Source organism: Hylobates moloch, unplaced genomic scaffold, assembly GCF_009828535.3.
Source record: "Hylobates moloch isolate HMO894 unplaced genomic scaffold, HMol_V3 SCAFFOLD_14, whole genome shotgun sequence".
Taxonomy (NCBI): Eukaryota; Metazoa; Chordata; class Mammalia; order Primates; family Hylobatidae; genus Hylobates; species Hylobates moloch.
In genome coordinates, this window is record NW_026652289.1 from 63,133,464 (window position 1) to 63,161,210 (window position 27,747).

Consider the following 27,747-nt stretch of genomic DNA (forward strand, 5'->3'; position numbering starts at 1 on the left):
GAAAGACAGTGATTTGTAGCTGGAGTAAGAATTAGTGTTAACGTGAAAATACTTACTGAATTTCAGTATTTCCTTCAAGATGCAGATTTTTTTTCCAGATAATGTGTCCAATATGCCCTCAAAAATAACCAGTCAGGCATGTGATTTGCCCTTCTGGTTAGGATAGAGTAACTTACAATAGACTTACATACCTTCCCCTAAGAGCTAAAAGCTAGATGAAATAGAAAAAGTATCTGTTTAAAGTCATCAGAGAACTGCTGAAGTAACTAGAAAGCAGAGAGGCAGGATTCTAGAGAGGTGAGCTGAAGTTCTAGAGCCACTTTCTCCCTGAGGGGATTTGCTAATTATGGGCATGAAGCACTAGGTTGTAAATCTAGGCTTTCCCTTATCAGAACTTTTGGGACCTTGTGGGTTTGAGAGACAAAACTGAAGACTTTAAGGGCCTCAAATACACTGAAGATTTTCTTCCTTCAAGACATTTTCCAAATACTTGATATTGCATGAGAAGGGTAAGTAGAACGTCTGTGAGAAATCAAGTTCTCAGAAGTTTCATGGTACTGGGATCATAATAGCTAGATTCAGGAGCTGCCAGAGGGAGGAGGGCCTCAGTTGGAATACTTGCAGAGGTATGCCTTAGGACCATTGGCAAACCAGAGGTAGACTAAGCCTGACCAAAATTGCAACCTAGACTTGACTCAGGTCATCTGTGATTTGGTTAAAATAATCAGCTTTTACTCTATCAACAGAGAAAAGATTGTACCTTTTCTGGAGAAATAAAATGTCATCTAGAATCCTTACAGTCTTTAATATACAATGTCTATCACTCAATTAAAAATAGCTATGCCAAGAGACGGAACATAGCTAAAAAACGAAGAAAGCAGATAATGGAAAGAGACCCTCAAGTGATCCAGATGTTTGAATTAACAAGGGACTTTGAAATAATTATAATATGTTTAAGAATATAAAGGAAAAGGTATAAAAAATAACTGTAAAGATGGAAGATTTCACTAGATATTTGGAATGTATTAAAAATAATCAAACCTAAATTTTAGAAGTGAAAATGAAATAAAAAGCAAAAATCTTGAGCCAGAGAAAAGAGATGCATTACCTGCAAAGGAGCAGTGGTCTTCTGAAGAGAAACTATAATGTCAGAAGACACTGGAAAGATATCTTTAAAGTGCTGAAAGAAAATAACTGTCAACCTATTTTTCTGTACTTAACAAAAATATTCTTTAGGAATTGGGTTGAGAATACTGGTTCCACTGTGGTAACATAAGGCCACCACAGCCCATCCTTCCCACTGATTACAACTTAAAAACCAGACAAAATATAAAAAACAACTAAGGACTCTGAAAAATAAATAAAAGCAGGCAGTTTCTGGGGAGAGACCAACACAGAAATGAGTTTATCATTTTCTTTCCTCATGCATCTTTGCCCCAAGGGCAGTCACATCATGGCATGGCACCTCTGGCAGATAAACTTCAAGAGAAACCCCGTATTTCCTGAACAGAGAAGCCTGAGAAAGAGGCCTCTTTGTGCAGAAAGTTTGAGGGGAATCCCATATAAGTTTCACCCTACGCTTTGACCTGCACAGTCATGGGACAGATGCAAACTGAAATAGAAAAGGCTTAAGTAACTGAACCGCAAGTTCACTGCCTACAAAAAGTAAAACACAAATTACAGTCTGAATATAATTCAAGTGTTTGCCTGCTGAGACAAGAGCATCAACAATCTCGGAAGTATAACAGTACCCAGGCTACATAACATAATATTCAGTGTCCAAGATAAAATCCAAAATTACTTGGTATAAAGGACCAGGAAAATGTGACCAGTTCTCAAGGAAAAGACAACTCCAGAATGACTCAGACGTTGGAAGTATCAGGGAAAAACTTTAAAGCAGCTCCCATAACTGGTTGCTTTAGGTAAAGGAAAACACATTTGAAATGAATTAAAATAAATTCTAGCAAGAAATAGAATTTATTAAAACAAATTTTATAACTGAAATATATAATATCCAATATAAACTGATTGAATGGGTTAAATAACAATGGAGATGAAAATGAAAAACCAGTAAACTTAAAGATACAGTAATAGAAATTAGAAGAAGAGAGAAAAGATTTTTATAAAAATAAACAGCTTCAGGGACTTGTATGACAATATCAAAAGGAACAAATGCAATATGGATAACTGGAGTTCCAGAAGAATTGAAGAGAGAGATTTTGTTAGAAAAGATATTTGAAGGTTTGAAAAAATAATGGCTGAGACCTCCAAAATTGGTAAAAGATACAGATTTATAGATACAAGAGACTCAGCAAATTACAGACAGAATACACTCAAAACCACACCTGCACACATCAAAAGTAAACTGCTAAAAATCAGAGATATTCACCTGCTAACAAGAAAATGTCTGCTAAAATAAAATACACTGAAAGCTATTAACAAAAAATTATACATTAGCTACGGAGCCATAAAGATCTGAATGTACCCATGCACTTTTCATCATAATCCTTGGAAGAATTTAGTGGAATGGTACCTTTAACACATTGAAAGAAAAGACCTGTCAACTCAGAATTCTATATCCAGTGAAAATATTCTTCAGGGGTGAAGGTGAAATAAAGACATTTTCAGATAAAAGAATTCATGAGCAATGGGATTGCTCTCTGAGATATGCTGAAGGAAGTTATTTAAACTGAAGAAAAATGATGCCGAAGAGAAACCTGCATCTTCAGGAATAAAATAAATGCAAAATAAATGGTAAATAGCTGGTTATTAGAAAAGATTACTTTTTTGCCTCCTAAACTTAAAAAAAAAAAAAAAGCTATAATTTTCCAAAACAAAAATAGTAATGTTATCTCATGGAATTTTCAATATGTGTAGATGTTTGACAGTAGTGAACATCAGTAGTAAAGGAACTTACCCCACAGACCTTCATTATAGTTATATTATTAAATATGAAATTATATAAAACTAACTCCAAGTAGACTTTAAATGATTAGATATGTATATTGTAATCCCTGGAGCACTGAGTTAAAAAATACAATGAGATGTAGCCAAAAAGCCAATAAAAATATTCAAATGGTCTTACAGAGAACAAGAAATATTAAAGAGGCCAAGAAAGGGGGAACAGAGAAATAGACTAGATCTAACCATATGAATAATTAAATGATAACAATCTAAACACCTCAATTAAAGGGCAGATGTTAGGCTAGGCATGGTGGCTCATGCTTGTAATCCCAGCTCTCTGGAAGGCCAAGCCAGGAAGATTGCTTGAAGCCAGGAGTTTGAAACCAGCCTGGGCAACATAGCAAGACCTTGTCTGTACAGTTTTTTTTTTTTTTTTTTTAATTTTAACTAGCTGGCCATGGTGGCACATACCTATGTAGTCCTAGCTACTCAGGAGGCTGAGGCAGGTGTGTTGCTTGAACCCAGAAGTTCAAGGCTGTAGTGAGCTACGATTGTGCCACTGCACTCCAACCTGGGCAACAGACTGATTTCATAGTGATGAGGAGTTGGATGTTATGGTGTGTTCCTGTAGTTCCAGCTACTCAGGAGGTTGAGGTGGGAGGTCAGGATTGCTTGAGTCCAGGAGTTCCAGGCCAACCAGGGCAGCATAGCAAGACTCTGTCTCTGAAAAATATTGATTATAAGAAACAGTTCATCAGGAAGACACAATAATTATCCATGTATATTCACTAAATCACAGAGCCTCAAAACAGTGACACAATTGGTAGAATTAAGGGGAGTTCTAAATCTTAGTAGGAAATTTTAAAACTCTCAGTTGATAGAAGAGGTAACAAAAATTGGTCAAGACAAATCTCAGCAACACAATCAGCTACCTTTATATAATTGACATTTATAGAATATACACAACAACTACAGAATACACATTCTTTTCAAGTGTATACAGTACAGTCATCAAGATAAACTATGTTTGGCTATTTAAAAAACCTCAGTCAATTAAAAAGGATCCAAATCAAAGTACATTGTAAAGAGTTACAGAACATTACTGAAGGATTTTAAAGGAGATTTAAATAAATGGAGAGACATGCCATGTTCATGGAATTGAAGACTCGGTATTGTTAAGCTGCAACCCTCCCTACATTGGCATCTAAATATATATCAAAATTGCACCTATCAAAATTCCAGCAGGATTTTGTAGAATTTGACAAGCTGATCCTAAAATTAATATAGAAAATAGAAGGACCCAGCATAGCCAAAACAATTTGGAAAAAGAAAAAGTTGGAGGACTCACACTTCCCAATTTCAAAATTTACTACAAAGCTACAGCTATCAAGACAGTGTGCTGCTAGCATAAACAGAGATGAATAGATGAGAGAATAAAATTTAGACTCCAGAAATAAACTCTTATGTTTATGGTTATTTAAATTTCAACAAAGATGCCAAGGCAGTTCAATGGGGAAATGATAGTTTTTGTCAAAAAATGGTGCTGAGATAATTGGATATCTGCATGCAAATACAGTCAGCCTTCTGTATCTGCAAGTTCTGCTTCCATGGATTCAACCAACCACAGATTGAAAATATTAAATAAATACAAATAATACAGTATAAGAACTATGTACACAGCATTTACATTGTATTAGGTACTATAAGTAACCTAGAGATGATTTAACATATACAGGAGGAGGTGCATAGGTTATATGCAAATACCAACCCCCTGTGGATACTGAGGGATGACTGTAGGTGAATGTAGACACTCAACTTATATACAAACATTAACGCAAAATGGATAAGATGTCTAAATGTAAGAGCTAACACACTATAAAAATTGTGGGCTGGCGGTGGCTCACGCCTGTAATCCCAACACTTTGGGAGGCCGAGGTGGGCGAATCACGAGGTCAGGAGATCGAGACCAACCTGGCTAACACAGTGAAACCCCGTGTCTACTAAAAATACAAAAAATTAGCCGGGCGTGGTGGCAGGCGCCTGTAGGAGGCTGAGGCAGGGGAATGGCGTGACCCCGGGAGGTGGAGCTTGCGGTGAGCTGAGATTGCGCCACTGCACTCTAGCCTGGGCGACAGAGTGAGACTCGGTCTCAAAAAAATAAAAATTGTGGGCTGGGCGTGGTGGCTCATGCCTGTAATCTGAGAACTTTGGGAGGCTGAGGCAGGCAGAGCCCCTGAGGTCAGGAGTTTGAGACCAGCCTGGCTAACATGGTGAAACCCCGTTTCTACTAAAAATACAAAAAATTAGCCAGGCATGGTGGTGCATGCCTGTAATCCCAGCTACTTGGGAGGCTGAGGTAGGAGAATCACTTGAACCTGGGAGGCGGAGGTTGCGGTGATCCAAGATCGCGCCATTGCATGCCAGCTTTGGCAACAAGAGCAAAACTCCGTCTCAAAAAAAAAAAAAAATTGGAAGAAAATATAGGAAGAAAATCTTTTAAGACCTTGAATTAAGCCAAGAATTCTTAGGTATGATACCAGAAACAGTCTATAAAAGGAAAAATTGGTAAGTTAGGCATTACCAAAATTGAAGACTTTTGTGCTCCAAAAATGAAAATGTAAGAAAATGAAAAGCCAGAGACTGGGGAAAAGATACGCAAATTCTGTATTTAGTAAAGGACTTGAATCCATAATATACAAACAACTCACCCAGCTCAATAAGAAGATAAACATCCCAAGTTAAAAATAGATCTAAATAGATATTTCACCAAGGAAGAGATACGAATGGACGAAAAGCACATGAAACGTTTAACATAATTAGTTATTAGGCGTTAATTACATTTGAAGCCACAGTGAAATCCCATTTCACACTCACTAGAAGAATGGCTATAATCCAAAAGATAATGACAAGTGGAGGGGATGTGGAGAAATGGGAACCCTCATACTTTTTTGGTGGGAATGTAAAATGGTACGGCCACTTTGGAAAACAATTTGGCACCTTCTTTAAAAGCTAAGCATTAATTTAACATATGACCCAGCAGTTCCACTCTAAATAATCTACCCAAGAGAAATGAAAACATAGCCTACACAAAGATTTTATGTGAATAATCATAACATTGTTCATAAAAGCCAAAAAGTGGAAACAACCCAAATCTCCATCAACTGGAAAATAGGTAAAATGTGTTATACAGTGGAATATAATTGAGCAATACAAAAGAATGAAATACTGATACATGCCTTAAAAATTGATGAACCTCAAATACATGTTTATTTTAAGTGGATTTAGCCAGATTTTAAAAGACCAAATATTGTATTAATCCATTGATATGAAATGTCCAGAAAAGGCAAATCTGTAGACACAGTATATTAGTGGTTGCCTGGTGTTAGGAAGGCAATGGAGATTAAATGGGTATGAGGTATCTTACTTGGGTGGTAAAAATCTTCTAAAATTAGAAACATTCTAAAACTTGGTAAATTTACTACAAAGATTATTGAATTGTAGACTTAATATGAGCGAATGTTATGACATGAAAATTAAGCCCCAATAAGGTTTTTTTAAATCAAGCATATTTTCTGACCACAATAGAATTCAATTACAAATCACTAAGAATAAGTAAGAGATCAAGAAAAACCTGAACACACTTCCAAGTAATTTGAATCAAAGATAAAATCATAAAGGAAATTAGAATAATGTTTCAGTGGAATGAACAAAAATATATCAAAATTTGTGGGATACAACTAAGAGGTGCTTAGAGGTTAACTTATAGCTTTAAATGCTGTAGTTAGAAGTGATTTAAAATTAATGATTTATGGTTCTACCTTAAACTAGGAAAAAAGAACAAAGTAAGCTCAAAGTAGGAAGAAGGAAGTAATAAACATGGAGCAAAAATCAGTAAAACTGAAAAGATGGAAAGCGTAAGAATATCAATAAAACCAAAAGCTGATTCTTTAAAAAGAACAAAATGGACACACTGCTGGCTAGACTGATCTAGAAAAAGAGAACACAATCACTAATATCAGAAAGATCCCACCTGAAGATTTTAAAGCCTAGCATAGGCAGGTCTCATTTTATTGCACTTGCTTTACTGCACTACACAAATGTCATGCTTTTCACAAAATGAAGTTTTGTGGCAACCCTGTGTTGAGCAGGTCAATTGGTATCATTTTCCAACAGCATGTGCTTACTTCATGTCTCTGTGTCACATTTTGGTAATTCTTGCAATATTTCAAACTTTTTCATTATTATATCTGTTATGGTGACTTGTGATCCATGATCCTTGATGTTATTATTGTAATAGTTTTGAGACACCATGAACTGTTCCCATATAAGATGGTAAACTTAATCGATAAATGTTGTGTAATTTCTGACTGTCCACCAAATGGCCATTCTCCTGACTCTGTGCCTCTCCTCAGGCCTTCCTATTCTTTGAGACACAACAATATTGAAATTAGGCCAATTAATAACCCTACAGTGGCTTCTAAAGTGTTCACATGAAAGGACAAATCACACATTTTTCACTTTAAATCAAAAGTTAGAAATGATTAAGCTTAATGAGGAAGGCATGTCAAAAGCCAAGAAAGGCCGAAAGTGAGGTCTCCTGCACCAAACAGCCAAGTTGTGAATGCAAAGGGAAAGTTCTTGAAGGAAATTAAAAGTGACATGAGTGATAAGACAACAAAACAGTGTTATTGCCAAAAAGGAGAAAGTTTGAGTGGTCTGGATAGATCAAATCAGCCACAATATTCCCTTAAGCTAAAGCCTAATCCAGAGCAAGGCCCTAACTCTCTTCAGTTTTATGAAGGCTGAGGAAGCTGCAGAAGAAAAGTTTGAAGCGAGCAGAGGTTGGCTCATGAGGTTTAAAGAAAGAAGCTGTCTCTATAACATAAAAGTGCAGGATGAAGCAGCAAGTGCTAATATAGATGTAGCTAATTATCCACAAGACCTGTGTAAGGTCACTGATGAAGGTGGCTATACTAAACAACAGATTTTCAATGCAGATCAAACAGCCCTGTATTGGAAGAAGATGCCCATCTAGGACTTTGATGGAGAGAGAGGAAAAGTCAGTGTCCGGCTTCCAGGCTTCAAAGGACAGGCTGACTCTCTTGTTAGGGGGTAGTGTAGCTGGTGATGTTAAATTAAGCCAATGCTCATCTACCGTTCTGAAAATCCTAGAATTTGCTAAAGCTACTCTCTGCCTGTGCTCTGTAAATGGAACAAAAAACCTGGATGACAGCACATCTGTTTACAGCATGGTTTACTGAATGTTTTAAACCCATTGTTGGGACCTACTGCTCAGAAAAAAAATATTTATTTCAAAATATTACTGCTCATTGACAATGCACGTAGTCACGCAAGAGCTCCAATAGAAAAGCAGTCGCCAGGTGCAGTGGCTCACGCGTGTAATCCCAATGCTTTGGAAGGCTGAGGCAGGCGGATCCCTTGAGCTCAGAAATTTGAGACCAGTCTGGGCAACGTGGCAAAACCCTGTCTCTACAAAAAATTAGCCAGGTGTGGTGGCACACGCCTGTGGTCCCAGCTACTCAGGAAGCGGAGGTGGGAGAATCGCTTGAATCTGGGAAGCGGAGGTTGCATTGGGCTGAGATCACTGTCTGTACTCCAGCCTAGCTGACAGAATTATACCCCCATCTCAAAAAAAACAAACAAACAAAATGAAATGTCAAGGAGTCAAGTTGAATGATCAAAAAAGAAATGTCAAGGAGATTTATTGTTTTTGTGCAAGTATTCATTCTGCAGCCCATGGATCAAGGAGTCATTTTTACTTTTAACTTAGTATTTAAGAAATACATTTCATAAAGTTATAGCCATAATAGGTGGTGATTCCTGTGATGGATCTGGGCAAAATGAATTGAAAACCTGGAAAGGATTCTCTTCTAGATGCAATAAATGGCATTCATAATTCATAGGAGGAGATCAAAATGGCAACATTAACTGGAGTTTGGAAGAAATAGATTCCAATTCTCAAGGATGATTTTGAGGGGTTCAAGACTTCAGTGGAGGAATTATGCAGATATGGTGAAAATAGCAAAAAAAAAAAAAAAACCCTAGAATTAGAAGTGGAGCCTTGAAGATGTGACTTAATTGCTGCAATCAAATAATAAAACTTGAAGGGATGAGAAGTTGCTTCTTATGGATGAGCAAAGAACGTTGTCAAACAGCATCACATACTACAGAGAAATCTTTCTTGAAAGGAAGAGTCAGTGCAGCAAACTTCATTATTATCCTCTTTTTTTACCACAGCCACTCAACCTTCAGCAGCCACCACCCTATTCAGTCACCAGTCATCAACATCCAGGCAAAACCCTCAACCAGCAAAAAGATTACCATTTGCTGAAGGTTCACATGATTGTTAGCAATTTTTAGTAATAAGGTATTTTAAAATTTATGTGCATTTTTTAGACATAATGCTGTTGTACAGTAGACTTCAGTGTAATGTGAACAACTTTTATATGCGCTGGGAAATAAGTTTGTGGTTTGCTTTATTGCGACATTTGTTCTGTTGAGGTGGTCTGGAACTGAACCTGCCATACCTCCAAGGTAGGTCTGTACAGTGCCTTCATTGAAGGCACTAAATAAATGGTTATTGTTGCTATACTCAATGAAATTTAGTCTCATTAACTTTTTTGCATATGAAGAATTTAATGTCTCTCAATGTAAAATCATTCTTTTTTATAATCTACTCAAACATGCATAATCTGTATTGTAATTAGAAAAATTCAACTATTCTTATTTTTTATACTAAGTAATTCTTTTATGCATAAACAGCAACAAGACTTCTGGTTCAGGATGTTAAAATACACATCTGTATTCCCTCCTCCTCAAAAATCCCATTAAAGTGACAGAAAAATAGGAGAATATAATAAATCCATCAAAGCAATGAAAGAAGAAAAGTATGCCATCAGGAGATGAGAAATTTTCATACCTTTCTGAAAATGAGAAAGCAAATGAAACTGGATTGATGAAAATGCCTGAATACAGAAAGTATAGCCTCCAAAGTAGTCATAAGAGAGATCAGCTACCAAGATGAGAACTGTTCTTGTGAATGAAGCCCAGGTGAGCAGGCAGAAGTATAAAATTACACAGCCAGGTAATTAAATTAAAAGACTACTTAGGGAATAGTTAGGCTAGGCATTGTTTTTCCTCTTACAGGAGTAGTTGTGAAAATGAAATACTCCAGCTCACAAAGGTATGAAATCTGTAAGTACTAAGAGTGAAGGAGAGATACCGAGGACAGGCATTGAGATGAGGAAGAAAGGGTTAAAAGTAATTCCAAAATTTCATTATTAGCCCAGATTTTTTTTAAGGAAGCCCCCACTCTACTTAAAATATACCGAAGTACCCACTAACCAAAGTAAAACCTTCCTTTGTTTGGTTGCCCTGTACATTCTCTTCCAATTCCCCATCCAAGCACTGTAAAGAGTGGCCTGCTTGCAGACATGGTCACATTGAGCTCTGTCATTCAAGGGAAAGTCTGAGTTCAAGACTAGCCTGGGTAACATGGCAAAACCCCATCTCTAGAAAAAAAAAAAAAACATTAGCCAGGTGTGGTGGTGCATGCCTGTGGTCCCAGCTACTTGGGAGGCTGAAGTGGGAAGATTGCTTGAGCTCTGGAGGTGGAGGTTGCAGTGAGCCGTGATTGTGCCACTGTCCTCTAGCCTGGATGACAGAGCAAAACCCTACCTCAAAAAAGTGTTTTTAATACTATAAAAAATAAAATGAAAAAAAAGATGAAATAGAAGAAAACTTAGTTAACTTGATAGAGTATAAAAAAACTATAGTAAACACCATTCCTAACAGTGAAATATCATAATTATTTCTTTTAAAGTCAGGATCAGGCCAGGTGTGGTGGCTCATACCTGTAATCCCAGCACTTTGGGAGGCCGAGGCGGGCGGATCACAAGGTCAGGAGATCGAGACCATCCTGGCTAATATGGTGAAACCCCGTCTCTACTAAAAATACAAAAAATTAGCTGGGTGTGGTGGCATGTGCCTGCAGTCACAGCTACCCGGGAGGCTGAGGCAGGAGAATCACTTGAACCTGGGAGGTGGAGGGTGGAGGTTGCAGTGAGCTGAGATGGCGCCACTGCACTCCAGCCCGGGCAACAGAGCTAGACTCTGTCTCAAAATAATAATAATAATAAAATCATAAAGTCAGGATCAAAGGAAGGAAGCATGCTAAACACCTGTGCCACCGAACAGCATTCTGGATTCTAGCAATACCAGAAGGCAAGGAAAAGAAGTGAGAGATAAAGCCTGGGCATGGTGGCTCATGCTTGTAATCCCAGCACTTTGGGAGGCCAAGGCAGGCATATCACTTGAGTCTAGGAGTTCAAGACCTGCCTGGGCAACATGGTGAAACCCTGTCTGTACTAAAAATACAAAAAATTAGCCAGTCATGGTGGTGTGCAGCTGTAGTCCCAGCTACTTGGAAGGCTGAAGTGGGAGGATCACCTGAGCCTGAGAAGTCGAGGCTGCTGTGAGCTGTCATCACACCACTGCACTCCAGCCTGGGTGACATAGTGAAACTCTCAAAACAAAAAATGATAGTTGTAAAAGAATTTAATAAAACTTGATATTCTCATAAATGAGGTTATCTACTACCACTGGAAAAAACTGTTTGAACTGGTAAGGTGGCTAGAAACAACAAACATTTGTAAAACAGCTTTCCTGGATATGACAATAGCCAGTTATAAAAGTAATGGAAAAATATGAGCTAATTCACTAGAACACAAACATGAAATGTCTAGAAGTAAACTTAACATTAAGTGTATAATACCTACATGAGTAAAACTATAATACTTTACTGAAGGACATAATTTACTGATGGATTCAGTCTTGTAAAGGTATCAGTTCTAACCAAATTAGTCAGGGTAGTCTAATTAAAATACAAGAAAAAAAGGCAAACCAAATATCTGGTGACTAAATCATACAAATCATAATTAGCTGCTTTAAAATTGATAGAGAAGATACATGAGAATAATCAAGAAAATTTTGAAAAAGAAAAGTATGAGGCCAGGTGCTGTGGCTCACGCCTGTAATCCCAACATTTTGGGAGGCCGAGGCAGGCAGATCACTTAAGGTCAGGAATTCAAAACCAGCCTGGCCAACATGGTGAAACCCCGTCTCTACTACAAATACAAAAATTAGCCCGGCGTGGTGGCAGGCGCCTGTAATCCCAGCTATTCGGGAGGCTGAGGCACGAGAATCACTTGAACCCAGGAGGTGGAGGTTGCACTGAGCCGAGAGCATGCCACTGCACTCCAGCCTGGGCTTCAGACCGAAATTCTGTCTTTGAACAAAAAAGAGGTAAGAGGCTGCACTCTAAAATACCAAAACTAACAAAACTAATGCTAAAACTATAATTAAAACAGTTTGCTAATCAGTGCAAAACAGATAAATGGACCAGTGGGATGGAGAAAAGTCCAGAAATAAAACTATATGTACATAGAAGTTTGGGACATGAAAAAATAGCATTTAACATCAGTGGGAAATGAGAATATTAAATAAATGTGTTGCTACACTTAGCTATCCACTTGAGGAAAAGATTCCTGCCCTTCACTGAACAAAAAAAATAATAATCCTAGGTGGATTAGATATTTAAGCGCACATTTTAAAAAGATTTTTTTCTCATTTAGGAGTGGAGAATTACTTCATTAGCAAGATACAGACCCTGGAACCCATAAAAGATGAAAATATTTTACTACGTAAAAATGTTAAATCCCGGCCAGGCATGGTGGCTCAGGCCTGTAATCCCAGCACTTTGGGAGGCCAAGGCAGGTGGATCACTTGAGGTCAGGAGTAAAGACTAGCCTGGCCAGCATGGTGAAACCCTGTCTCTACCAACAATACAAAAATTAGCCAGGCACGGTGGTGCACACCTGTAATCCCAGCCACTCGGGAGGCTGAGACAGGAGGATTGCTTGAGCCTGGGAGACAGAGGCTGTGGTGAGCTGAGATTGCCCACTGTACTCTAGCCTGGACAGCAGAGTGGACCCTGTCTCAAAAAAAATTTTTTGCCCTATATGATTAACAATATGCATACACATAACATTTTTATGTAGTAAAATATTTTCATCCTTTATGGGTTCCAAGGTGGAATTACAGATATTAAATTTTTTTCATATAAAAATCTACAGCTACCAAATTTTCTCATGTATTTTTAATATAACCAGAGAAAGATTTAACTTCAGTGTTCTCAAAAATGAAAAGTAGAAATATATATCTTTGAAACCTTGGTTATTGTGGAAAAGAGTAAAACGTAATTCTAGTGGTTTCATGTTTGGGTGATACCTTCAGAGACGAAAATTGTCAATAAATGGAGATTAAAAGTCAATGAGGTTACCTTACTAACTAGTATATACTTCGCTGTAACTAAAAAATGATTTCTTAAAAATTGAACTGCAGCACATTTGTCTAAATTAGCATGCCTTTGTAAAATTGGTGGTTTTTTTTCTCTAGATGTTGTAATATTGGTTCAGCTGATCATCTGGGTAGTTAGGTAATAAGTGTTTTTTTCTGCCTTAGAAGTGACTTTTTAATTAATTACCTTTAAATGTACAAGAAGTTAAGCTTATAATTATGTCCTTAGGATCAAAGTTCTGATCGTACCAGTCTTTCTTCAGTGGGAGCCCAGGATTCTGAATCTACCTCTTTAACAGATGAAGATGTCTGCCATGAGTTGGAAGGAGCTATCTCCTCTCAAGAGACCAGTGCTACTTCAGGGACTAAGAGAATTGATCTCAGCCGAATAAGCCTGGAAAGTTCTGCATCCTTGGAAGGTTTGTCCAAACAGTTCTGTCATACTGCGTTTGATTTGTAGTTTCATTTGAATTGTGACACTTTCACTTTTTTCTTTATGGTTTAATGTTGTTTTTTAATTTTGTAAACAATTTGTATAGTTCCAAAGTCAAAACAATAAAACCAAGGCACTTTCACAAAAGTGTAACTTTCATCCCCACTCCCTCATCCTGTTTTCTCCCTATCCCTAGAAGCAACTGTTTTTATTCATTTTTGGTTTATCCGTCCTTTGTTGCTTTTTTAAAAATATAGGTATAGGTATATATATATTTTTTTTCTTATTACTTCCCTGTCTTCTTACTCAAAGGTAACATACTGTCAATACTTTCCTACCCCTTGATTTTGTCACTTAATATACTCTGAAGATCATTCTATATCATCACATAGCAATGTTCCCCATTCATTTTTTCAGCTATATAGTACAAAATTATACATCATGTGTGGATGTATCATAATTTATTTTAGCCACTTCCCTATTAATGGATGTTAAGTTTCCAGATTTTCTAATGCATATATGTTATATTTTTACCAGTGTGTCTTTGGAAGATACTTCAGAATTCTTCCTTGAAGTGCTATTGCCAAGTTCCCTTCCTCAGGTTATTTTGCATTCCCACTGCCAGTATATGAGAATACCTATTTCCCCACAGCCTTGTCAACAAAATATGTTGGCACACTTGGATTTTTACCATCTGATAGGTGAGGAATGTATTTCAGTTTAGTTTTCATTTCTATTTCTCTTATAAATGAAGTTGAGAATCTGTTTAAGGACCATTTGCATTTCTTTTTCTGTGGACTGTACTTTGCCTACAGTTTAATTGTTGGTCCTTTTTTTAATGTTTTTAGTAGCTTTTTTTATATTAGGGAGTTAATCCTTTGTTGCTTATATAAGTTGCAAGTAGTATACCTAAGTTTGTTTTTTGGGGGTGTTTTTTTTTTGCCATATGTAAGTTTTAAATTATATATCATCAAATGTATCAGTCTTTACCCTTATTGCTTCTGGATTGTGAGTTGCTAGAAAAGGTTTTTCTTAAGATGTAAAAGAATCCACCAGTGTTTTCTTCTGATACTTATCTGGTTTCCTTCTTAATATTTTCTGGGGCCAGCAGACTTTTTTTGTAAAACATTATGTGGTAAATATTTTAGGTTTTGCAGGCCACATACACCTCTGTCACATATTCTTTTTTGTTTGTTTCTTTAACAACTTTTTTAAATGTAACAGACACTCTTAGCTCAGGGCCATACAAATATGGATTTTACCTCTGATTTAGATATTTGATCCATAGAAAGTTATCCTGGTTAATGGTATGAAGAATGGATGTAATAGAATATTTGTTTTTCACTTTATCTTTGCTCTTTTAAAAAGCTTTTATAAATTTTCAAACATATGCAAAAGTATAAGGAATAGCATGATGAACCCCCATGTATCTATCACCCAACTTCAATAATTATCAACCAATAACCAATCTTACTTTATCTGTTCCTTTCTCCTCTGCTGCCAACATTTTCTCCTTCCTCAATGAGTTATTTCAAGCAAATCTCAATGTATAATTTTATTCATAAACACTTCAATATGTATCTCTAAAGTAAAAGACTTTTATGTTACCTATTTTAAACTATTTAAGGGTAACATATAATGTGTCCTTTTTTTTTTTTTTTAAGATAGGGTCTCACTCTGTTGCTCAGGCTGGAGTGCAGTGGCACAGTCATGGCTCACTGCAACCATAATCTCCCATGCTCAAGCCTCAGCATCCCAAGTAGCTGGGACTACAGGCACGCACCAGCACACCTGGCTATTTTTTTGTAGAGATGGGATCTCACTATGTTGCACAGGCTGGTCTCAAACTCCTGGGCTCAAGTGATCCTCCCGCATTGGCCTCCCAAAGTGCTGGGATTGCAGGCGTGAGCCACCACACTCAGCTATACTTTTATGAATGTAAATACATTTCACAAATTCAGCGCACCTGAGTAACCAGTGCTCCGCTCAAGAAACAACATTCATAGCATCTAGAACCCTCTCTTATGCCCATGTCTAGTCACTTTCTTTACAGGTAAACATTAACTTCTAACACCATAGATTAACTTGGCTATTTTTGAACATTTTATGGGCTCAAATAGTATGTATCTTTTATGAAGTGTTTTTTTGAAAACATAATAATACCATCATACTTTTAAGTGATACTTATCATATATATCAAATATTTAGTTTCAAATTTTCATGGTTATAAAACTCATTTTATGGATGGTTTTTTTTCACATTGGGGTCCCTACAGGGCCAGCATTTGCATTTGGCTGATACGTCTATTAACTCTTTTTTGTCTTTATTCCCCTTCCTCTCCCTCTTTTTCCCCCTTGCTCTATATTTATGAAGAAATTAGGTGATTAACCCCACTCCCTTCTTTTCTTTTTTAACATACAAGAACAGTTCATTGTCTAAGCAAATAACACTAAACTTACAGCCTGATTCATGTTTATTAAAATGAATATTCTATACTGTAGATTAGTTAGATACAAAAGGTAGGCTGCTCAAATAAATGATACTCAAGGCTAATAGAAGGTTTTGTGAAGCAACTTTGAACTAGCTGTAGCAGAGGGATTACAGAAGATTTTTGGGAAGAAGCATCAAGGGAAGAACTGCATTTACCACCAGTGCTAAGCATCTTAAAGGACAGTGAGATTTCAGCTCGTTTTCTGCCTCTCTAGGGTGTCTCTACATGGTAGGGAGTAGGACCAGTGGTAGTTCTGGACCTTTTTTTTTCCCTCCTTGTTATTTATTTGCTGAAGCAATCAAGTCTTTAGTCTGGATCATGCTGATTGCATCCCGGTGGTGGTGTTTAACATGTTTTCCCATCCCCTCTTATTTCTTGTGGACTGGTAGTTTACACCATTTTTTTTTTAACCTTTGTTTATCATTTATTTTGAGACAGTCTCACTCTATCACTCAGGCTGGAGTGCAGTGGCACAGTCATAGCTCACTGCAGCTTCCTCCTCCTGGGTTCAGGTGATCATCCCACCTCAGCTTCCCAGGTAGCTGGCACTACAGGCACACAGTAATATGCCTGGCTAATTTTTTTGTATTTTTTGTAGAAACAGGGTTTTCACCATGTTGCCCAGGCTGGTCTCAAACTCCTGATCCACCTGCCTCAGCCTCCCAAAGTACTGGGATAACAGGCATGGGCCACCATGCCTGGCCTTTTGATCTTTATCTTTATAAAAATACCAGTCCTCAGCTGGGCACGGTGGCTCACGCCTATAATCCCAGCACTTTGGGAGGCCGAGGCGGACAGATCCTGAGGTCAAGAGATCGAGACCATCCTGGCCAACATGGTGAAACCCCATCTGTACTAAAAATACAAAAAATTAGCTGAGTGTGGTGGCATGCGCCTGTAGTCCCAGCTACTCAGGAGGCTGAGGCAGGAGAATCACTTGAACCCAGGAGGTGGAGGTTGCAGTTAGCTGAGATCACGCCACTGCACTCCAGCCTGGTAACAGCGAGATTCCATCTCAAAAAAAAAAAATACCAGTACTCATTCACTCATTCATAAAATGTAGTAATGACAGAGAAAAAAATGTGTTGAGAAGGTATAACATAGATACCTCCAGTTTTACTGACAGGATACAATCACTGTCGACAACTGATCTGACCACAAAACTTCTGTTACTTTTTCGTTGTTATTGTTTTAATATTTACTAATATCCTATTGTTCTTAATAATATAATTGGGAATTCTTCTCTAGTATTTAACAGCAAACAGCAAGATTAACCATTCTTTTTTTTTTTTTTTTTTTGGAGTCAGGATCTCATTCTGCTGCCCACACTCTCATTGTAACCTCAAATTTCTGGACTCAAGAAATTTGGATTCCTACCTCAGTCTCCCAAGTAGCTGTGACTATAAGCACACGCCACCACGTCCAGCTAATTCTTTATTTTTATTTTTTTGTAGAGACAAGGTCTCACTATGTTGCCAAGGCTGGTCTCAAATTCCTGGCCTGAAGCAATCCTCCCACTTTAGCCTCCCAACGTGCTAGGATTACAGGCATGAGCCACCATGCCCAGCTATTCTAGTTCTTAAAAGACCCTTATAAGGAGAGAATTGCCATGATTTGAAGTAAAAATGAGCTATTTTGTACCTTTTAGACCTTGGAACTAAATACTTTACTTTAAACATGAAAAAATAGAAACAGCACAATAATTACTAATGACTAGAATGCTTTCTAGTCTGTACACATAAAGTGCTTAATAAGTCAGTAATGAGTGGACACACCTAAGATGTGGGGATGAGCAGAATTAGAGCACATTTCCTTAGGTTTGTGCTCAAAAGTTCATGCCTTGAAAAAATCTTGTTCATTATTTGTTTGTTTTTCCTAATTACTTTTAATATTTTGACTGGACTAGGTTAACATTTTATCCGAGAACTTATGGAAGAAAAAGATTCTTATATCCTTTCTCATTAATTTTAATGGTTTCTGTTCTTTGTTTTTCACTAATGAACAGGATCCCTGTCGAAGTTTGCCTTACCTGGGAAATCAGAAGTGACATCTTCCTTCAACGCGAGTAATACAAATATCTTCCAGAACTATGCAATGGAGGTACGCTTTTGTGCAAAAGAGAATCTTCATATACTGCTTTATAAAATTCACATTTCTTAAGTATTGGTGGTCCCAGGTAGAGTAATAGAAGTTAAATACATAGGCTGGGTGCAGTGGCTCACGCCTGTAATCCCAGCACTTTGGGAGGCCAACATGGGTGGATCACCTGAGGTCAGGAGTTCGAGGCCAGCCTGGCCAATATGGTGAAACCACGTCTCTACTAAAAATACAAAAATTACCCAGGCATGGTGGCGGGCACCTGTAATCCCAGCTACTAGGGACGCTGAGGCAGGAGAATTACTTAAACCTGGGAGGCAGAGAGTGCAGTGAGCCGAGATCATGCCACTACACTCCAGCCTGGGCGACAGAGCAAGACTCCATCTCAAAAAAAAAAAGAAAAAATAATAAGTTAAATACATAGCACCTGAAATTTCAGAATGTGAATTGCATCTGAGTAAAGTTAAAATTTAGCTTTTGGATATCCAGTATTTCAGATTATTGAAGTCATGCTAACTTATTTCTATTAGGACAGATCTGTGCTTACTTTAAGGTTTATCAACCTACAAAAGCATTTTAATTTTCAGTGTTAGTATTTGGGTTTTTTTCATGAATGTTCTCTTTGAGTGTTTCTTTCACATAATAAGCACAATCAGTTTTGCTATGCAAGCATACTTTTTTGGTGAATGTACAGGGAGTAGTTTTGGCATTATGTTGTCAACTTCTTCCACCATGTTTTTCATTCTTCGTGTCAGTCTGACGTAGGTCTCCGCTGAGTATGCGTTTGTATCCTATATTCTTAACAATGAAAAAGTTATACTTTTTCACTTTAAAGCTTTTTCCTAATTTTTCTGTAAAAATTGCTTCCAAATACATTTGTGAGTATGGTTGCTATTTTATGTTAATTTGCATAAATCTGGAAAATAAATTTGCATACAGCCACAACATAGATGATGAACACTAACTTTACAGAGTTTCTGGAGGCTTCGAGAATTTCTATATTTTCTTAACATAATGACAGCATTTATAGTTATCTATAGCAATACTTATTAAACTGTCTTTTGTAAAAGACCAGGGTTGTTTTCATTTTGTTTGTTTAATTTCTAATCTGTCATAGCTCATGTTCTTAGAAAGTACATTGATTACACACTTAGATGTTACTGCAATATCACAGTACTTTAAAAAGTTTATAAATCCTCCTCTCAATTTCTTATTTATCTCATCACAATCCAGTAAGTGTTTGTAGACCAGCACTGGTCTGGCAACCACACTGATTTGTAATATGTAATTACAAATGCCTGTTTGGGGTATTAACAAATTAGTGATTGAGTTTACTTTTACATTAATAAAACCACAGCAAATTTTACTCTGATTTATAATGAAAAAAATCCTCACTTAAAAGCAAGTTTCCCTTTCAGGCAAAAATTCTGGAATAGATTTAGCTGAAATAGTTAAAGACCATTATAGTATATAATACACTGATGTAATCCAGTGTTTGTTTATAGCATCTGAATCCTTCTGGGTTTTAATTATCCAATGAATTTATGAATTGAAATGGTTTTTAATTCATAATCTGAATTAACCAGCTTTCTTTATAAAGTGCTATCTTCTCCCACAGGTTCTCATCTCAAGTTGCTCTCGGTGTAGAACTTGTGATTGTCTTGTCCATGATGAGGAAATCATGGCTGGCTGGACAGCAGATGATTCCAATCTCAATACTACATGCCCATTCTGTGGCAATATCTTTTTACCCTTTCTGAATATAGAAATAAGAGATTTAAGACGACCTGGAAGGTAATGATATTTTTTTCCTTCGTGTTTAAGGATCATGTTCCCTATATCTCTTTTCTCAAAAAGTTCCTTTGATTCACATTACAGATACTTTCTAAAGTCAAGCCCATCAACAGAAAATATGCACTTTCCATCCTCCATTTCAAGTCAGACGAGGCAGTCTTGCATTTCAACATCAGCCTCTGGTCTTGACACATCTGCTGTCTCTGTTCAAGGGAATTTTGATCTAAACAGGTAATTATGATTATGTGGAACTATATTTTAACAACATATATTTACACATATTTTAGAAGTATGACAGAAAAATTAGTTGACCATTTCCAGGTTTAAATTTCTATGAATAACAGATTCATAATCTTAAATTCTTACTCTTAAAACAGTGTTAAAATTCTCTAATCACGTAAATCTTTAAATATGTAGTTATATGTTATGCTTTATTAATCCCCAGAGTTTAAGCTGTATGTATATATTATAATGTTTACTAGTATTTTAAAGGTTAAAAAAAAATGTGGAACACTTGAGGTTTATAATGACCATCTTTTTCTTGTCTCTATCTCTTCAGCAACAAGTCAATACTACTACTTTTTAATATTTAATTTTCTACCTAGGAATATTTAATAATCTAAGAAAACATTTGGAGCTGATGTAGGAACTGTGAAATTAAACTAAAATTTATATAGTAAGCCTAATATAAGTAAATCTACACTTAAAACTGATGCAGAAATCAATTCCATTTTGCAGAAGTGCCAAATAACCCGTATATAGCTGGACAGATGAAGCCATATTGGTAGCTGCATGTGCCAAAAAATGCCTGTATAGTGTTGGCAGGCTGACGTGACCTGTTTGATCTTGATTACTTAAGCAGTGAAACCAAAAATCTGTTTGTGCACCTTTTTTCATCACAGGTCTATTGTAGCCCTTATCTTTGTCTCCTGGGTTGTGACTCCTCAAGGAATATGTGCCTTTTTTCTCTGCTTTCTATCCCCATGGTCTAGTGTGCTTTCTGCTGTATAGAAGTCTACTAAATGTTTTGAATAAATGAATGAATCTTGAATATTTAAAGTTGATTTGATAAAAAAGGAAATTTATCATGACTATACTACTTAAAAATATATTCTATTTCCCAGCTGAAGCCTGAGTAGCATTTCCTTTCATTCATGTTGCCATGTCTAGCTCTGATTCTTTTTTTTTTTTTTTTTTTTGAGACAGAATGTCACTCTGTTGCCCATGCTGGAGTACAGTGATGCAATCTTGGCTCACTGCAACCTCTGCCTCCCAGGTTCAAACAATGCTCCTGCCTCAGCCTCCCAAGTAGCTGGGATTACAGGTGCCCGCCATCACGCCTGGCTAATTTTTCTATTTTTAGTAGAGACAGGGTTTTACCATGTTGGCCAAGCTGCTCTCGAACTCCTGACCTCAGGCAACCCGCCCACCTCAGCCTCCCAAAGTGCTGGTATTACAGGCGTGAGCCACCTCACCCGACCGTCTAGCTCTGATTCTAAAGAGAAGAACATGGCCGGGAGTGGTGGCCCACACTTGTAATGCCAGCACTTTGGGAGGCCGAGGTGGGCAGATGGCTTGAGCCCAGGAGTTTGAGACCAGCCTGGACAACATGGCGAAACCCCATCTCTACTAAAAATACAAAAATTAGGCAGGCATGGTGGCATGTGCCTATAGTCCCAGCCACTCGGGAGGCTGAGGTGGTGGGAGGATTGCTTGAGCCTAGGAGACAGAAGTTGTAGTGAGCCGAGATCACAGCACTGCAGTCCAGCCTGGGTGACAGAGCAAGACTCTGTCTTAAAAAAAAAAAAAAAAAGAGAGTGAGAGAACATGATCCTTGTTGACGAAGTAAAGTAAATCTAGACACTGATACACTTTTTTCTTTTTTCAATGCCCAAGCAAATCTAAACTGCAGGAAAATTTTTGCACCCGAAGTATTCAGATCCCTGCTAATAGATCAAAAACAGCTATGTCTAAATGTCCAATATTTCCAATGGCCAGGAGTATTAGTACTTCTGGCCCCTTGGATAAGGAAGATACTGGAAGACAGAAGCTCATTTCTACAGGCAGCCTGCCAGCTACTTTACAAGGAGCTACAGTATGTATTTTGGTGTATTTTTTTATTTGGAAATTGATCACTTACGTATGATTTTGTTCCCCTTGTCCTAAATAGTCTTATTAGCTTTATTATTGCCAAGAAGAGTCTCTTATCCCATGATACAATTATATTACTTTTCTAATCATATGGGAATCATTGAATTTTTTAATGGCTTAGTATTATTTTGCATTTGCCATTTATGTTTTTTATTTATTCAACAGGATTCTTTAGGTTTAGAATGGCACCTTCCAAGTCCCGATCCTGTCACTGTTCCGTATCTTAGTCCCTTAGTGGTATGGAAAGAACTTGAAAGCTTATTGGAAAATGAAGGTGATCATGCAATAACAGTGGCAGACTTTGTGGACCATCATCCAATTGTTTTTTGGAACCTGGTATGGTATTTCAGACGTCTTGACTTGCCCAGTAACTTACCTGGATTGATTCTTTCTTCTGAGCACTGTAACAAGTATTCAAAGGTATGAGACTAAAAATTAAAAGGCAATGAATGCTTCTGTCACCATTGTAATGTTTGCATATTCCTAATGATTACAAAGTAAGGTTTGTTTTTATGCTAAATTTATTTTATTTTATTTTTTGAGATGAAGTCTCACTCTTTCGCCAGGCTGGAGTGCAGTGGCAACTATCTCGGCTCACTGTAACCTCCAGCTACAGGGTTCAAGCAATTCTCCCACCTCAGCCTCCAAGTAGCTGGGATTACAGGCACACACCGCCATGCCCAGCTAATTTTTGTATTTTTAGTAGAGACGGGGTTTCACCATGTTGGCCAGGATGGTCTTGATCTCTTGACCTTATGATGCACCTGCCTCAGCCTCCCAAAGTGTTGGCATTACAGGCGTGATCCACCGCGCCCAGCCTATGCTAAATATTTTTAATAGCCATCTGGGTCATTAGATAAATAGAATTGTTTTAGTTGTATTTACAAATAATATTTTCTTCTTACAGGCTAGCAATAAGAGTCTTTTTTTTTTTTGCCTTCTTCTAAAATTTACATTAAACATACTTGAATTTTTGCTATTGCTTCAAGAATAAGCTGGAAATGACTCTTAGGAGGCAGATTTGTGAGTTAGGCCCACTTATATCTTGTACTTCCTTCAAAACAAGCCTAATTTTTTTTTTTTTTTTTTTCTGACACAAGATCTCGCCCTGTCACCCAGGCTGGAGTGCAGTGGTGTGGTCATGGCTCACTGTGACCTCTAACCCCTGGGCTCAAGTGACCCTCCTGTCTCAGCCTCCCAAAGTGCTGGGGTTATAGGCAGGAGCCACTGTGTCCAGCCCAAGCCTAACACTTTTTAAGGATGTCTGTACAGCAGTCCCTCCTTATTCATGGTTTTCTTTTCTGAGGTTTCAGTTACCCATGGTAACTGTGGTCTCAAAATATTAAATGGAAACTTCCAGAAAGAAACACTTCATAAGTTTTAAATTGCATGCTGTTCTGAGTAGCATGATGAAATCTCGTGCTGTCCCATCTGGGATGTGAATCATCCCTTTGTTCAGTGTATCCACGCTGTGTATGCCACCTGCCTGTTAATCATTGAGTAGCCATCTCTGTTATCAGACCGACTGTGATGGTATCACAGTGCTTGCGTTCATGTAACTCCTGTTTTACTTAATGGCACAAAGCAGTGATGCTGGCATATTGTTTTAGTTGTTCTATTTTATTATTAGTTATTGTTAATTTCTTATTATGCCTCATTTATAAATTAAATATCACAAGTATGTATATATAGGAAAATAGAGTATAGGGTTCGGTTCTATCTGCAGTTATAGGTATCCATTGGAGGTCTTGGAATATAGCCGCTGAAGATAAAGGGGGACTATTGAAATTCATATTGCAATCATGTGCTACCACTCTCGTCATTCCTTTACCCTGGATTTTTGTTTAACATTTAGGCAATTTGTTTGTTATATGTTCATTTGTATTTTTGGTATGTTGTTTTATAAAAGTGCCTTTACTTTTTCATATACTGCCACTGCCACTAAATGGTGGTCTCTAAGTTCAGGAACCTTACCTTCTCTCTTCTTGTGCTGCATGCCTATGATTGTGCATGTGCTTCGGATTTTCAGTACATCATACATGAGTGACAAAGATGGGAACTCAGCGTTATCTGGGCCAGGGTCTTGGATGATAGAGAATGGGACTCCTGGATTTATCTTTCTGTGACTTTCAATCATGAGCAAGAGGAGCAAGATGAGTTCTTCTTGGTACCCTTTCTCACTGATCTCAAGTACTTTGTTATATCTGATCTTTAGAGATCATTGGCTTTTCCACACAGCCCATCTTCCTGTGGTAGATATCAAATGTAGGTAAATCAGTCTTTTTCTGTTCTCTTTTCTGTCTCGCACATATACATCCTAAAAAATATTTGTAAGAATTTTATAAAATACTTATAAAAAATTATCATGTAAGGGTCATTAATGAATGTTTATTGTATAACACAGATTCCCCGCCACTGTATGTCTGAAGATAGCAAATATGTTTTAATACAAATGTTATGGGACAATATGAAGTTACATCAGGATCCGGGACAGCCCTTGTACATTCTCTGGAATGCACACAGTAAGTGCCATCATAGAATGCTGACTTTGTTCATATGAGAGTAATCTCTACTTGCTTTAAATAGCGTAAACCAATGTATAACTGACTTTTATTTTACTGTACTACTTTTTGTCTTACAGGTCAAAGTCGTACTCTTTTGTTTGAGAGTGAGTGTTTGATTTTCTTAGTGCTACCTTCTATGGAGGTCTAAGGGTTTTTTTGCTTTTTTTTTTTTTTTGGTTTGGTTTTTTGAGGGGTGCTGTGTATGTGCTGGAGGGGTTGGTTGTGTTTTGCAGAATTCAGCTTTCAGCACATTGCTCATCCCAATTTCTTCTTTTTACTTATTTTTTATTTGTTTCCATCCCAGGCTGCTGATTTAGAATTTTCATCAGAGGCTGTATTAAGGGAAACAATATTTTTAGTTATTGTCTATTTAAGACCACAGAAAGCTTTAGACCTTTTTTTGTCATTATTTGTCTTATTTTTTGCCTTCTTCGTTCTTGGATTCCTATTTCTTTATCTATTGCCCTTAATTTATTTTTAGTGCTTTGTAACTTAATATCTGTCAGTTGCTGCTTAATTTCTTTCTCCTTTCTACACAGAACATTTTCCTTCATCTGTTCTTTTGTTCTTTTACAGCCCAAAAATATCCAATGGTCCATTTATTGCAAAAAAGTGATAACTCATTTAACCAGGAACTGTTGAAAAGTATGGTAAAAAGCATTAAAATGAATGATGTCTATGGACCAATGAGTCAGATTTTAGAGACACTGAATAAGTGTCCACATTTTAAAAGACAGAGGTAAGTCCTTCTCTTAGATGAATATATTGTTCTCCTAGGCAGATTCATATTGTTTGCTTAGTAATTTGTTAGAATATCTCATGCTTATGATAGCATTAAATTTTTTATAGGGAACATATGGACTATATAGATACTAATATTTTCTCCATGACTTTTTCTCCCTAGGAGTTTATACAGAGAAATACTATTTCTCTCACTCGTGGCACTGGGAAGAGAAAATATTGATATAGGTAATTTAGCTTTGTATCTAATATGTAATATTTATATATCATGGAATAGTTTTCAAAGTATTTTTATATTAGTAGTTATACTTTACTAGTAATATTAAATCTGTAATTATATTAAGGTAGATTAGTTGTTGCTAAGGACCAAGAGGTGGGGTGAATAGGGAGTGACTGTTAACTGGTATAAGGTTTCTTTTTGGTGAGATGAAAATGTTCTGGAATTAGGCAGTGGTGATAGTTATACAATCTTGTGAATATACCAAAAAAACACTAAATTGTACACTTTAAGCTAGTGAATTGTATGGTATATGGATTATATTTCAATTTTTAAAAGTTAATCTGACAAGAAAAGGACTAGTCAGGAAAAATTATTTAACTGAAAGGGGCCGGGTGCGGTAGCTCATGTCTGTAATCCCAGCACTTTAGGAGGCCAAGGTGGGTGGATCGCTTGAGCCCAGGTGTTTGAGACCAGCCTGGGCAACATGTTGAAACCCCATCTCTACAAAAAAAAAAAAAAGTTAGCCAGATGTGGTGGCACATGGCTGTAGTCCCAGCTACTTGGGAGGCTGAGGTGAAAGTATCATGTGAGCCTGCGCAGTCGAGACTGCAGTGAGCCACGACGGTGCTGCTGCATGCCAGCTTGGGCTGTAGAGCAAGACCTTGTCTCATAAAAAAAAATCAACAGAAGGTGATTCTTTTCTAGAAGGTACTGTAATTACATCAGGGTAATGCTACCAGGGGCAGAGCTAGAAAAATCAATAGTACAGAATAGGGAGTCTAGAAAGAAACGTAAATATCCATGGGAATATAATATATAATAAAATCAGCCAGGTGCAGTGGCTCACGCCTGTAATCCCAACACCGTAGGAGGCCAAGGCGGGCAGATCATCTGAGGTCAGGAGTTCAAGGCAAGCCTGGCCAATATGGTGAAACCTCGTCTCTACTAAAAATACAAAATTAGCCAGGCCTGGTGGTACGTACCAGTAGTCTCAGCTACTCAGGAGCCTGAGGCAGGAGAATCACTTGAACCCAGGAGGTGGAGGCAGCAGTGACCCAAGATCGTGCCACTGCACTCCAACCTGCACAACAAGAGTGAAACTCCGTCTAACCAAAAAAAAAAAAAAAAAAGTGTATATATATATATATGTATATATAAACCTATATAGATATAAAATAAAATCAGTTAGGAAAGGTAGACTATTAAATGGCATTGGGATAGTCATTCTAGCCACTTGAGAAAGATGCCAGAACTTACCAAAATCGTGAATAGTGTTATTTGAGCTAGGCCTTTTAACTATAGTGAAACAGGATACCAAAAAGTATTACTCAGATCCTTGTTACCATCCCTTTATTCCCTACCTAATACAAGCCCAGATTGTAGTCAGATATTACTCTAGCCCTCTGCCAAAGGTGGGATTTCCTTGAATGTCTAAAAAATTCCGGACCTCCAAGCTAGAGAAGCTCACTTGCTCATGCACTTAACTCAAACAAGCCTTCATGGGTACCACTGTGGTACTGTTTCAGAGAGGAAAGATGTTCTTATGTCCGTCACCTCCCCAAAGCAGAAAAATAGGATCTTAGTGACATTGTTATAATTCATACCCCATTTGGCTCTCTGAGGGGCAAATTTTTATCCAGTATGTGTTTAAAATAAGCAATAAGTTAGCATGATTTCTAGACTGAGAGAAACTTTTAGCAGAAGCTTGTAAACCTCTGTTGTCCCTTTTTGTCACATGTGGACTATCTTCTGGGGAAAAGGCACACAGACCTTGGTATAATGTCCTTAAAAATAAAAGTAACAGTCTGTTAGCTCCATCTGTTGCCATGTGGAAAAGGAAAAAAAAAATCATTACATGGTGATTTCAGATACTTGGATTATTTTCCCAGAGGTATCCCATAATATAGGAAGTTAGGACACACAAACCAAAAAAAAATTTCTGTTGAAGCAAAATTTAAATTTAAAAAAATGAAAC

General features: G+C 37.3%; 1 protein-coding gene across 1 annotated transcript in view; it reads left to right on the forward strand.

Moving 5' to 3' along the window:
- The window catches only part of DENND4A (DENN domain containing 4A), a 143,576-nt gene that overhangs the window by 112,622 nt on the left and 3,207 nt on the right, over positions 1–27,747 (forward strand). The window contains exons 24-32 of the mRNA XM_032175165.2: positions 13,511–13,700; positions 18,211–18,305; positions 19,921–20,096; positions 20,181–20,327; positions 21,993–22,191; positions 22,413–22,667; positions 24,652–24,769; positions 25,388–25,550; positions 25,716–25,780. Coding sequence (XP_032031056.1) covers positions 13,511–13,700; positions 18,211–18,305; positions 19,921–20,096; positions 20,181–20,327; positions 21,993–22,191; positions 22,413–22,667; positions 24,652–24,769; positions 25,388–25,550; positions 25,716–25,780 — 1,408 coding nt within the window. The remainder of the gene's footprint in view (positions 1–13,510; positions 13,701–18,210; positions 18,306–19,920; positions 20,097–20,180; positions 20,328–21,992; positions 22,192–22,412; positions 22,668–24,651; positions 24,770–25,387; positions 25,551–25,715; positions 25,781–27,747) is intronic.